Below are 13,451 nucleotides of genomic sequence, written 5' to 3'. Positions count from 1 at the left end.
TATGAAAGTTCAGTCAACATGAATTCTCTCAAATCGGGGAACTTGCAGAAAAGCATCTGGTTCTACAGAATGGCAAATGATCTGTATTTGTATAGCGCTTTACTAGTCCGTAAGGACCCCAAAGCGCTTTACACATTCAGTCATTCACCCATTCACACACACATTCACACAAGAGTCATGGCAAGCTACATTGTAGCCACAGCCACCCTGGGGCGCACTGACAGAGGCGAGGCTGCCGGACACTGGCGCCACCGGGCGCTAAACAGCTACTGGTAAGAGTAGATGTTACAATTAAGCAATGAAAGTGTCAAAAAAGTGGAAATTCGACATTCCCAGAAACAACTGAAGGTTTTTGAAATTTTGCAAAAACATGAACATTTTATTCACAAAGTAGTAATGCTGTTTCCTTGTAGTTGAATCACTACATCTGCAGTTTTTCAGCTTCTTTTTCTTATTCAAGCCCAAAACAGATTAGATTTTTCTCATTGAAGTGCATTAAAGTCAGATTAAATGTCTGAGGTGGAAATGCAAACAACAACAGAGAGGTGATTGTCATTGATAGAGGATCTGGAGTTAAATGTCGTCACTGACTGTTCACATATGAGAGTAGATCTTCTGAGGATGTGGAAAGTTCTTGTCCGTGAGGGAAGACTAAAAATCCAGCAGGGACATTGACCTAGAGTGCTCTGCCAGCAGTTAATCAGAAGTGTAGCAAACTCTTATTCAGTGGTTTTACCCTGAAGAAGTTACCAACTTTAGTTACTAATAAGCAACATGGTTAATTTTTGTCACTCACTTACACAACACCACCTGGTGTATAACATGGTGAGAGAATACCAGTTTCACTTCTTTACAGTTTTGTCAGAATTCAAAAAGCTGGTCTTGAATGTTCCCTAGATGTGTAAAGCTTGATGCTTGTGACGTCTGGTTTCAATACAAAAACAAGGCAGCTAAATGCTAAAGTTCAGGCTTGAAAACAAGACTTCACAAAGCAACGGGTGACATCACAGTGACTATATCCATCATTTATATACAGTCTATAGCGCTAAGCAATTAGATTAAATTAAGAAAATCATGATTGTTTCACCGTTCAATCACAGACTGCTAATCAAGGGTTGAAAGTAGTTCTTTTAGTCATGTTATGTAAAGAGGCACGTTATCAGGTTAACAAGGCTGAAAATGAAGATAAGCTTGATTAAAGCAGGAATCCTGACATTAGTAGCGTGTTTATATTAAAAAAAAAAAAAAGGACAGAAAATGTGGGCAGTATATCTCGCAATGGATTATTTTTCATACTCTGACATGTAATGCAAAGTGAGTATTTTTTCATTAGAACAAAGCTGTAGCATTGTTTAATATTATAGCTCTATGTCAGTTTGAGAAAGAGGATGTTTGATCCCCTGCAGGGTTACCGGTGTCTGGAGTGCGGTGACGCCTTTGCCCTGGAGCAGAGTTTAGCACAGCACTATGACCGGCGCTCGCTCAGAATCGAGGTGACCTGCAATCACTGCGCCAAACGGCTGGCCTTCTTCAACAAGTGTAGCTTGCTGTTACACGCCAGAGAGCACAAGGACAGAGGCCTGATCATGCAGTGTTCACACTTGGTCATGAAACCAGTGCCTGTGGATCAGATGATCAGCCAGCAGGAACCAACAGCAGCTGGTATGGGAATGTTTTTGTCTCCACTCCACTGTTTTGATTTTTGGATGTGCTTTAACTGCCTCTTCCATCCTTTCAACACCATGCTTTTAGGCCAGACCAACCCAAAGGCAGCACCCCAGGCACATCAAGCAGTAGCTAAGAAAGCAGAAGCAGTGCAGTACACAAGTAACAAATGTCCTGAGTGTCAGGCTCAGTTCTGCAGCAAAGAAGAGGTGGCCGAACATTTCCAGGAAATCAAGCCAGCACAGAGCACTGTAAGTCTCCATCGTGTATGGAAGAGGGTCAAGTAATTGAATTTAAATTTCTTTGACTTGCTAAATGGACTCAAACTTAATTCTTTCCTTTTTGGCTTCTCCTGTTTCCAGTCGTGCTCCGAGTGCTCGCCTCCCATGCTGCTACCCAACAGCTGCAGTGCAGCAGCTCATCAGCGCATCCATCAAGGCTCCTCTCCACATGTGTGTCCAGAGTGTGGGGGCACAGCCAAGCAGGCACAGTTCAGAACACATGTGGACGAGACCTGCTTGCACTTTTCCCGCCGTATTGGCTACAGGTGTGACGTCTCCCCATGTGATTGGTTTATTAAACCACTGCTACACCAGTCATGATTCCGCTCTGCTGATTTTTTTATTTATTTATTTTTAACTTTTCTCTTCTCCAGATGTTCTAGCTGCCTGGTGGTGTTTGGAGGTCTGAACTCGGTGAAGTCTCACATCCAGCAGGCTCACTGCGACATGTTCCATAAGTGTCCTAGCTGCCCCATGGCTTTCAAATCTGCTCCCAGCATTCAGAACCACATCACTGCCCAGCATCCGGGGCTCCCTGAAGGACAGCCAATGTATGTGCAGCACACAGAGTCTGAGTGTTCACGCTCGGATTTATTGCATCACTTTCTGTTTCTTTACCCCGAATTTCTTCCTTCACAGGCTGATCTATAAGTGTGTCATGTGTGACACAGTGTTTACCCACAAACCCCTGTTGCATGCCCACTTTGACACTCATTTAACCAATCAAAAGGTCCACGTGTTTAAATGCCCCGCGTGCACCAAGCTGTTTTCTCAGAGGAACTCACTGCTGGACCATTTCAAGGTATAACTGTTATAGTTGAGGTAGTGCTAAAATCTCGTCCTCTACTTACTCATTTTTAAAAAAAAAAAACTTTTTAAAATTAAACTTTATTCTTGTTTCCATCAGACCCACAAGACTCCCAAATCAAAAGGAGAGCTACCTTTGCTTCCAGGTGGTGCTTCTCTGAAATTAGAGAGCTCTGATGGAGATGAATGGATGCGTAAAGACAAAGAAGAGAAGGTGAAGCCAGAAAAGATGAAGACCCCTTCAGGGTGGAGGTGTTCATCTTGTAACACGCGCTACACGGACCGGGAGGACTATATTACCCATATGGGTGAACTGCACGGCAAGGTTTGGAAGCCTCAAAAATCACAGCACCGTGTGCTGATAAATGTGCAGATGAGTTCATTTATAATCACATCTGAAATGGTTACAGATTCAACATCAGTTAAGCATTTATAAGTTGTTGTTAGCTTTGTGATGCAGTGGTTACCGCTGTTGCCTCACAGCAGGAAGGTTGTGGCTTGAAAGCTGCTGGGGGACTGAGGGTGTGGGTGCTATGCTTTCCTCCAGCAGTCCAAAGATATGTATGTTAGGTTAATCTAAACTGGCCATAAGTGTGAACATGAGAGTGTGTCTGTACCCCTAATTTGTTTATCCACACTCCTGGATACAAAGTACTGATTCATACATGAGCACATTATTTTGACAGTTTTTGGTTTTACATATGTACTTGATTGACATAATAAAACCTTTCAGCTTTTCATGTATTTTCAAACTGGGTTTTTGGAGACCTTGAACCTTTCTGTGTTGACTGTCACATCTATTTTATCTATAGCACATTTAAACAATAGAAGCTGATCCAGAGGTTTTTCACAGTTCATTTTTTTGGAAAGGAAGAAAAAATCATAATTAACACAGTTCAGTGGGATACATACTGAACCAGCGTTGACATTAATACGATCGATATGTGAATCGATCAGCACGCCTCTGTGCATGGCCATTACTCATTTATTTAAAACATTTCTGCATTCTCTCTGTTTCTGCACCCCTGGCTGTGAATCACTGGTTTAAAATGTCTGATTTAATCAAATCCTTTAATCTTTTTGTGTAGATTTTGAAGAAGTTTCCCTGCAACAAATGTGAGAGCTCCTTCACAACCACCTCCAGTCTGAGGCGTCACATCAGAGATAAGCACAAAGCCATGAACCGCAGCTTTCGCTGCCAGTGAGTAACTTCCCCACCCAACCTCTACTTCCAGGGAATTTTTTCTTTTCTGTTAAATGTACATTATAGGAATGGAAAACCCTGCTGTTCAGTACCAGTGAATCCTATGCATTTCTGGTAATTTTTTGACCACAGCTTTTGAATTTATTAGTGAAAGAATAACAATCATCACCTCAGTATAAGGAATAATAATCACAACCTCAAAATAAGGACTCACAGATATCAGAAAATTTGTTTGCCATAGCCTTCCTATTTTGTTTGTACTTGCTCTGCATGTTAGACTGGGAACAACCAACAACTTTTACCCCACAACGTTTTCTTTCTTTCTTTCTTTTTTGAAGGATTAACTAGCATTTTATTGGTTTCTATTGTGGTGCACATCAAACACACCCCCACTAGCTGGTAACAGTGTTGGTTATGTTGTAGGCTTTATAAAGATTCACCATAGCCATTACTCCCTAATGTGGGATTTATATACTTATATAATGTCCACTGTAGGTTCATCCTAACTGTAAACTCTACACTGCTTAATGTTTAATTTATGGTACCGCAGTTGTGTCCATTAGTGTACGTATTTGCAAAGGCAAGTGTGCTTCCCCGCAGACTCCCAAATTCCCAACTGCATCCTGCTTGATGTGAATAAGGCTGACTTGTTGAAGTAGGCTGCAATGGGGAAGGAAGCAGGTGAACAGCAGAGTTCACCAGGAATTGGATAAGCATGAACAGACTCATTTTAAATAATGTTGCCATTGTACTTTTTCCATATGTTGAATCTAAAGGTTGTATGTGTATGAAGCAATGTGAGACTTCACTGATTTCATGTGGTGACACAAAAATTGTTGAGCAGAAGGTTTAATTGTTCCACAATTATGTTTTTGGGCACCTCATATACTTTTGTCAGACCCTGGTTATGAAGTCATAACAGAGGACAGTTATGACTGTAATTTGGTGTGTGTGTGTGTGTGTGTGTGTGTGTGTGTGTGTGTGTGCGTGCAGGTTTTGCACTGAAGGTAAGAAAACCTTCAGCAGCAGAACGATGTTGGAGAGGCACCTTCAGCTGAGGCACAGCACAGAAACTGCAAGCCATAAAACCACAATGGTAAGCCAGCAGTAATCCGATCACACAAGAAGTCAAACAGTAAGTATTTTTTACTAAAGTTTGTATCTCGATATCTCAGAGTGGTGAAGATGAAGCTGACAGTTCATCGGAACAGGACAGCAGTTTGGGGGCTCGCAAGAGACGGAGAGGAGCAGTGAAGGTGGAGCAGAATGAAGAGTCCACAGACAGAGTTAGTCCGGGGAAGAAGCTACGGTCCTCTTCCTCCTCAGCTCTCGCTCCGTCCTCTCTTCCCGAGTCTGGGTTTCGGTGTGCCGTCTGTGGCTTCACCTCAGAGGAGAAGGTGGCTTTCCTGGAGCACATCAGCCAGCACAGGCGCGGAGGCATGGACGATGGTGGCCTGCAGTGTCTCCAGTGTGGCGCCTGCTTCGCATCCACCTTCTCACTGTCACGCCATCGCTTCATCACCCACAAAGTGAGAGATGTGGTCAATGACAACCAACAAGCACCCAGTGTGCACCTGTCACCCTCCGTTGGAAATAGTAGGCACCACGAGGAAAAGAGTTCTCTGAATGGCTCTGCACCAGCATCACCCTCCACTCAGCCCTCCACAGGAGAGGGGAAAGAGGAGGAGGGAGCACTGGCCTGTAAGGTGTGTGGTAAACACTTTGACAAGGTCACAGATCTGAATACACACTTCAGAACTCACGGTATGGCTTTTATCAATGCGAGGAACGCAGGAAAAACGATCTGAGATGGCAAACATGAAGAATATGTCATGATTAAGAGTACTCACAAGTGCCTTTCTGTTACTGAGTACCGGTTAAAGTGCGAGTTCTGCTCTGATTTTACCAAAGATTACCAATATAGTCTGAAAACGTGAAATGTTCAGATGCGATTCTCATTGTTCCAGACGAGCTTTTGTGACACTCAGGATCTGATGCTGTGCTTCTGTGTTTAGTTAATGTAATGAAATTAGAGTTTAGTCTGTTTCCCTCACAATCATGTGCCTGCAGAGGCCGGTGAACACTGTTCTAACCGTGCTGTGATAACGATGGCCGTTGAATGAATATGCTTTTTTTTTTTTTTTTTTTTAAAGCAAACTGTTGCAGTGATTTTGATGCGTTCCTTTGAATTTATTGCCAGTCATTTTTCAAAGCATGCTGTCTCTTTCAGTTCATTCCCAGCTTAAGCTGCAGCCGCTGGCTTCTCTACATTTTAGTTTCAATTTACAGATACTTAAAATTTCGCTTTTCTTGACTATTTTCACTGACTATTTCTGCACTGAGCTGAAATGGAAAAGTACACGTTTGTACTTTTAGAAGATTCCCCCTGAACTTTGCTTTGAGTCACACTGCTGAAAGTTTTTCATTAGCTTTCGCTTAACTTTGCAATATATGCTTGCATATAGTGGAATCATGGTGGTGTCATCACTGAATGAAAGCGGCAATAATTAAGGCCACCAATACTTTACTGCATATGTGCAATAAAGCATTGGTGCTTTGGGATTAGTTTTGAAAAAAAGAACTTAACTTAAAATAATGTACACTTAAAGGCCACATATCCTTGAAGTCTTTACACATTTAGATGCTGAAATAAATGCGGACCAAAAATTTCTGGAAGTTTTGACTATGCTTTGGAAAATGTTAAGCAATAATCTGACTCGCAGACACACTATTTGTAGGGGTGCAACTTTCTGATGCATTGAAATCAACGTTTAATTCCTTATAAATTGAATGTATTTATATCAGATTGAGTAATTTATTCAGTGAGCAAGAGGTGGAAAGTGAAATTGTTTTGTTTTTTTTTGTTTTGTTTTTTGGTATGCGGGCCATATGTTTACCTAAATCTTGCTTTATGGAATTACTGTAAATGGAAGATTGTTATATATGCATTTTGTCTAAAGTCCTTGGAACGGCTAAAAGATTAAAACTATTGTTCCCCATAACCGACTACACGTTCTCTCGTGGTTCTTTCACCTATAGGTGTCAACGTAGCTTCCTCATCAGTTCAGAGAAACTGCAAAATCGGCATGTTTAACACAAGTGTTCTAAAAAAATCTGAAAGGAGGAATAAGTGCCAGTTTGATCGAGACGCCTGGTTATCCTGTTTAGAGGATGTTTATTCAGTACAGATGTAATGCAGATTTATTAATTTGGTAGCTCAACAAATGTTGCACCTCCTCAGGTTTTGTCACTACTGAAGAATACTCTCAATAAATTTAATCCTACCTTAATCAAATAGAGTTCACAGCTGAGGTTTGTAGGGTGGATTTATGAACTTTCATGTATTAAAACCATAAACCATAGATGGATGTTTGTATTTTCTGTCCTGATGTTTTGGTTGGATTTGTTGGATTTCTTTTTTTTGTTTTGTTTTGTTTTTAAAGGAGCTGCTATACTTTTTCAGCTGGCCACTCTCTTGTTGAGGCTGGCAGCTCACAAAGATCAAACACTTGTTTTTAACTGCAGACTATCTTGCATATTTACATTTGCAAAGGTATTTTATTTCTAAAACATGGGTATTTTTTTGTTTTAGGTTTTTCATTTTTCTTTTTCCATTTTCTCGAAAAAATACAAATAACTGAATTTAATTGGTTTTGGAAAGGTTGAAGCCAAGATGTTCAGCCATAAAACAAAATTGTCTTCAAATTAGAAAGGCTGAATGAACGTCTACATGTGGGTGATTTCATAATGTGAGCCTCAGTTGTAACTTTGCATTAATGTTCGGACAGGCTGCAAGTTCTGAGATATTTCTCACCACCATACATGAATAATATCAATAGACAGCTAACAGTTTGTTTAAAAAAACTGTCAAAGTTAGCTCTCCCCTGTGCGTGTTTAGCATTGATAAAACAATTTCAAACCAATCATTTCAGAGAAAGAGGGGAAAAAAGTCACTTGTAACTTGGTTATTTCTTTCAACAAACTTCACTGTTGGCTGCTGGCGTAACAATAACGTTTATTAAGTTGAATCATTCTTCGGTTTTTGTCAGTAAATATCAACTTTTCAAAAAACAGACTCATACCGAGAACATCTGAAAATTAAACATGAAATATTTCTCTGCAATTAATAAAATATATTTTCTTATTAACACATAACAGAGTAAAGGAACTCTAACACATCTCAGAAGGTCATCTAATCGTGTGAGCTACAGTCACAAACATGTATAGATTATCATAAAACATCAATCTGTGCAAACGTCTTCAACACTAAATAAACCTGAAGAATTGCTGAACTGTTGTTTATTTTTATTATTATTATTATTATTATTATAGGTCTGTAATTAGCTTAAGCAGATGGATGTGATGACTCACAGCAGGAGAAACCCAATGAGAAGCAAGAGAAGGGGCTTCATGAAGGCTGAGAGCCCCTCTGCACCCAGCGATGGAGCTCCTGGACATAGCAGTGAAATATAAAGATTTCTCAGTGATAATATTCAAAGGTCATTAAAACTAAAGTCTAATATTTACATATTGATATATAAATATATCATAATAATTGTTATTGTTAATAAACAATTTAAGTCATATTTATGTTGAAAACACTGAAATTAGGTTTTTCAGAATAAGCCAGGCCTACATGGCAGCGTTTAATGGCAGGATGAAATTTAACTTGTTCCAAATACTTCAAAATATTTAGATGATGAAGAATGTGGGAATTAAATGCTGTGCAAATTTGTGTTTTTACCTGATTGAACAGCTCCTTGTGCCTGGTTACGAAAACCAGTTAGAGCCGTTTCAACTGTGTCAAGTTGATCATTATTCAACAGATTTCGCTGTTCAGTGGTCACCATTGCTGCATTGTCAGGCCCAAGGGCCTCCAGCTGAGCAGCAGAGAGTACCTGCAGGGAAAACAGGCATACAACATTTAATAAAATAAAAGTCCTGCATTCAAAATTTGTACTGACATATATTCACACACGTAGAACAAGCGAACTTTAATTTCAATATTATTAGTGATGCATTTATCCTCTTCATAATGACAACATTTGTTGTCTTTCACTGTACCCTGTGAAAACCTTTATCTGCCTTATTGTAACTAATTACGTTTTTATGATCTGCTTTGAAATGGAGTGAGCCTAATAAAAGTAAAACATAGTATACATTTGAGCTCAGTCCACCTGAGCTCAAATTTTCTCTTATAAAATATTGGTAAAAATATCAATTAAGGGTTTTTGTATGTAGGCCTATTTCGGCACGGCCCAACACTCGAGTGAATGTATTTGTTAAATCTGGTCTCTAGGTTTGGCTTCTAGCTTAAAAACAATAGTAGGAAATAAAAAGCAGCTTACAGCAAAATTGTTTGGAGGGATGAGTGGGATACACGTCCTGCTGACAAATGGAAAGACAGATGGGTCCAAAGAAGCCAGCTCCGATGCATCCAGCCCAGCTTAGGGACACAGATGAAAACATTACCAAAAGTGAAAGCTAATTTCTCTCCCAGGTGACACTTTACAGGTATTTCTATGAAATATTCCAATGGGGTTTTTTTTTGTTTGCAGATATTATCTTACCAAGTATGTTGCCCAAGTCTGCAACCTGTGGTTCTGTCCAGGTGCTGGGTTTCCCAAACGCAGCCACAGCTAGAGTTTTTAATTGCTGTAAAATCTGAAAGGAGCACTTAATACCATCCATCGAGCCCACAGCCCTCCTGTGACAAACACAAGCTTTCACACATCGTGCAATTGTGACTCTGTATCATTGTGCAGCTCTTTAAAGTTAAAATAATCTTAGCATCACTACCTGTGAACGAATCTACTCTCAAAAAAAAAGGTTTATTTATGCACCTGACCAGAAAGAAAGTATTTATGAACTATTTATGATCACTGCTTTAGAAATAAGAAGACATTACAGCTAAAAAATTTTTAAAAGAAACTTTTAAAAAGTCTTGAATGAGTGGCAGAGGTTAAGATTTCTTTTATCTGCATATGACAGGATATCACTTGAATTTTCACTTCTCAAAAGTACAATAAGTACTTTCACTACTGTTACAGAGGTGGGAGGAGATGGGCTGTGGGCAGTCATGGATCATTAGATTAACAAAAAATAATCTGTGAAAATAAGAGCCTGGAAAAATGGGTGACTTAAATAAAATGAAAAGTGAGATGTGCCGTGGACAAACTTGAAGGCGCTGATGTTGAGCTGTTTGATCTCGCTGGAGCTCAGGCCACAGATGAGCCGGTTCAGTGATACCATTTCTGCAGCTCCCAGCTGCTGCGCTTTCAGATTGTTATATTTGGCAATTCCCCTCCACAACGACTCCATCTATTGGCACATGAGTCATGTCATGTGTGTAATCGATATAGCGGTGAGCATGCAATGCTGTTTCTATGCTTCACCTGTGATTGAGTCCACCCACAGCGGGAAATTCCCTCTACAATATCCATTGGCAAGGTGAGATTCTCCAGGTCAGAATTAGAAAAACCCTGATTTATACATTCAAGCTGTATGACCGCGCCCTCGTTCATCTGTGACACGGGGCCAAAAGCCTAAAGAAATATACAGAAATATTCACACTAACACAAAATAACTAAATATAGGATTTCTACACACAGACCAGCAGATGCAACCTTAAGAAGTTACAGATTGCGTTTTAATTTTGACACCAGAAGAGTGCAGCGTTTTATTTGTTTGGATATTTACACAGACGTTATTCCTCTCTAACTTCCATTAAGCTGCGGAGCAAATTATACCTAGGTCAGTTTATCAGTTAAGACAAACAGGGATAATAACTGCTCAATTGGATCTTGGTTCAATAATATTAAAATATTGATATTCAAAATGTACACCTTACCTTTTATTAGTGAAGCTGTATTAATTATTATTAATTGTGGGAAAGTGGAAAAAAACTTTTATGTTCCACCTTGATTTACAATAACTTTTTATTACTGTGGCAATCTCACTGTGAGTGCCCGAATCAAAGCCAACTGTTCAAACTAGAAATGCTGGAAAGAAAAAACAGACTGGTGAATGAACGAAACCAAGATGACTGTGTCTCACTGTACCTCAGTAGCTTTTCTGCTGAGCACAGCCAGTTGATCTGCACTGTAGTTCGGGATTTCTCCAAGTATTTCTACAGTGGCCAGGAAAGTGCTGTTTGACATCTTATCCAGCTCTCCTGCTGACCAGTACACATTATCCATTCCCAGTTCTTGAATCAAATTCTCAGTGGGTTCTCTCAGGATCTCTACAGGTATAGACAATATAATCATAAGGCTTTTTAAAAACCACTTTAAATAAAATGTATTTTAATTCAAACTAAAAACTAAACTGTGGCAGAGATTCAAATAAAAAGTTACGCTGCTATTACCATGATCAGTGTTGCTCTTGCTGTTAGAGACACAAGAACTACAAAAAACAGAAATATAAAACTGAATTGTTGCAAAACAGATAAAGTATGCCTCCTTCTCACCCCTCTTTTTACGTGTTGCATTTGATCTAGTGGTGGTAAGAGCAAAGATTTTCTTTTTCAGGGCATCTGAAGGATCAGAGGACAGTGACTTTATGTAGCGAAGAACATCCTTCATCCAAGGCTAATGGAGATACAGAGAGGGACAACATCAAGAAAAACTGAAAATATATATCCATTTTTAATCACAAGCAGGAGAGTCACTTCTGAGTTCTGAGTGACTTAATAATGAACATGACAAAAACAAACACAAGATGAGCTGCATGTAATGGACAAGGCAGATACGCACTTTGTTGGGTAGAGCAGACGTGGCAACCTTATCACAAAGAAGAAGGGGACCGACTGATTCCACAGTGTCCTCGGTCCAATCAGAAGAATTTCTACAGATGTTTTAAAAAAGTACACAAGACTACTACTTTAGCTTTTTTGTTTGGCTCTATACAAAACATGTATGTATGCATGTATGTAAGCTGGATGTCACGCACACAAAGCACACTGGCTTTGTTCCCCTTATTCACTCAAAAAGAAAGCATATATATATATAACTTCATGTTATATTCAGTAAGAACCATATCTTTTCTGGAAGCCTTGTGCATCTTTTATAAACAGTCTATGGTCTTTCTTTGTGTTAACTTTAATGCTCATTAGGAGGGTGTCCTACCCAAAGGTCTGGTGAACCATCTCAATGATATCTGCCCTGTATTGTTGAGGAATATGTTTGCAGGAAGCCATCTCCTGGAAAGCGGAGTTGAGGACATCAGGGTTCATTAGACGCAGCTGGGAAGGCTGCAGCTCACATACGAGGGGCCCTAGCTTGGGCAGATCACCACCGGTGAGGCTGGATAAATCTGTCCCCTACAAAAACACAGCAGACATCTCTAACTGCTGTTGAACAAGCGGATCAATTTATCAGATAATACTTATTGTTACTATGTGTATCCTTGAGTGTACATTGGTTAGGCAGAACAGGGCTTTCTTGGTGAGTGCAGGACGAGACGGGGAATTAAGAGGCAAAGAGCTGATGTTGGCTTCTTCCATCTTGTCAAGGAAAATAGGACAGACAGAACTAGGCAAATCGTCCACATCTGAAGGGCTACGATAAAAGGAATGAGAAAACAGATTTCAACACAAACTTAAAAAAATCTAAACAAACTTTAAACTAGTAAATACACCATTTGCTTACAGCAGGTGAAGAAGCAAAGCTGAAGGAATCTTATCCAGTTCCTGTTCAGTGATGGTTTTGAAATAGTCTGCTCTCTTTTTCACCAAAGTTGCGAAAAGTTTTTTGGCAGCACATCCTGCCTAGAAACATGTTTGTTATAATAGTTATTCTGTGCGGACTGCACACACTATGTAAAGACAAGATGTTTATGTGTGAGTAAATACCTACCTGAACTTTGGAGAGCCACTCTGGAGACTCTGCCATGGCCAAAGCCATTTCCATTACACCGCTGTCAGGAGCTTCATTAATCATCTTACAGGTTATGCCCTGAAGGACCGAACGCATCTTCCTGTGTTAGACAACAATGTTTCAGATGTAGGAGCAACAAACACAGTAACAAGAACGTGACAATAACTTAAGCACCAAAGAAAATTGTAAACCTGCATTAAAGGCTTTGGTAAGGATCACACGATAATCTTAAAGAGCTTCACAGAAACAACTAAATGAAAAAAATTAAGTAGTAAGGAAATTTATGGTGCAGTGAATTAGATTTTATAGTAGTCTGCAGGAAAAAAAACATATCAGCACTGGGGGCTCTTGGTCTTAATGTGGTTGTACTTTGCATTCACACAGGTGCTCCTAGATATGATCAAATAAGTCACAAATGTAAGTGAAACACTTGCGTTTACATGGCAGAAAGTGAGGGCCAATGAGCTGTAGACTAATGCGTTAACGAGCTAACTGTGCCAACACACTGATGCCGTGCAGCCCCACGCACAGGGCGATCCGCAATAACTCGTTAATGGAGATTTGCCGCAATAATGCAGTTATTTTAACAAGATTAACGCTGACAGCACTAATATATAT

General features: G+C 39.8%; 2 protein-coding genes across 11 annotated transcripts in view; one reads left to right on the top strand and one right to left on the bottom strand.

The window, feature by feature from the left end:
• znf687a (zinc finger protein 687a) overlaps nucleotides 1-7,455 on the top strand; it is a 12,040-nt gene extending 4,585 nt beyond the window's left edge. The window contains exons 3-11 of the mRNA XM_005732137.1: nucleotides 1,407-1,662; nucleotides 1,753-1,916; nucleotides 2,028-2,212; nucleotides 2,321-2,497; nucleotides 2,586-2,748; nucleotides 2,854-3,078; nucleotides 3,842-3,954; nucleotides 4,951-5,053; nucleotides 5,133-7,455. Coding sequence (XP_005732194.1) covers nucleotides 1,407-1,662; nucleotides 1,753-1,916; nucleotides 2,028-2,212; nucleotides 2,321-2,497; nucleotides 2,586-2,748; nucleotides 2,854-3,078; nucleotides 3,842-3,954; nucleotides 4,951-5,053; nucleotides 5,133-5,765 — 2,019 coding nt within the window. The 3' untranslated portion in view covers nucleotides 5,766-7,455. The remainder of the gene's footprint in view (nucleotides 1-1,406; nucleotides 1,663-1,752; nucleotides 1,917-2,027; nucleotides 2,213-2,320; nucleotides 2,498-2,585; nucleotides 2,749-2,853; nucleotides 3,079-3,841; nucleotides 3,955-4,950; nucleotides 5,054-5,132) is intronic.
• Nucleotides 7,456-7,955: 500 nt separating this feature from the next.
• Nucleotides 7,956-13,451, bottom strand: part of otoa (otoancorin) — a 24,814-nt gene continuing 19,318 nt past the window's right edge. For all 10 annotated transcript variants that reach the window (XM_005732124.1, XM_005732128.1, XM_005732132.1 and 7 more), the window contains 13 exons: nucleotides 12,813-12,933; nucleotides 12,606-12,724; nucleotides 12,374-12,515; nucleotides 12,084-12,277; nucleotides 11,712-11,802; nucleotides 11,426-11,546; nucleotides 11,019-11,200; nucleotides 10,353-10,502; nucleotides 10,136-10,278; nucleotides 9,528-9,664; nucleotides 9,306-9,403; nucleotides 8,702-8,855; nucleotides 7,956-8,407 (listed from right to left, as the gene is read on the bottom strand). In XM_005732124.1, coding sequence (XP_005732181.1) covers nucleotides 8,325-8,407; nucleotides 8,702-8,855; nucleotides 9,306-9,403; nucleotides 9,528-9,664; nucleotides 10,136-10,278; nucleotides 10,353-10,502; nucleotides 11,019-11,200; nucleotides 11,426-11,546; nucleotides 11,712-11,802; nucleotides 12,084-12,277; nucleotides 12,374-12,515; nucleotides 12,606-12,724; nucleotides 12,813-12,933 — 1,735 coding nt within the window. In that variant the 3' untranslated portion in view covers nucleotides 7,956-8,324. The remainder of the gene's footprint in view (nucleotides 8,408-8,701; nucleotides 8,856-9,305; nucleotides 9,404-9,527; nucleotides 9,665-10,135; nucleotides 10,279-10,352; nucleotides 10,503-11,018; nucleotides 11,201-11,425; nucleotides 11,547-11,711; nucleotides 11,803-12,083; nucleotides 12,278-12,373; nucleotides 12,516-12,605; nucleotides 12,725-12,812; nucleotides 12,934-13,451) is intronic.

The sequence above is a fragment of the Pundamilia nyererei genome, unplaced genomic scaffold (assembly GCF_000239375.1).
Source record: "Pundamilia nyererei isolate P.nyererei 1_Seehausen unplaced genomic scaffold, PunNye1.0 scaffold00045, whole genome shotgun sequence".
Taxonomy (NCBI): Eukaryota; Metazoa; Chordata; class Actinopteri; order Cichliformes; family Cichlidae; genus Pundamilia; species Pundamilia nyererei.
The sequence above is the reverse complement of the archived record's forward strand: the minus strand, read 5'-3'. Positions and strand labels throughout refer to the sequence as shown.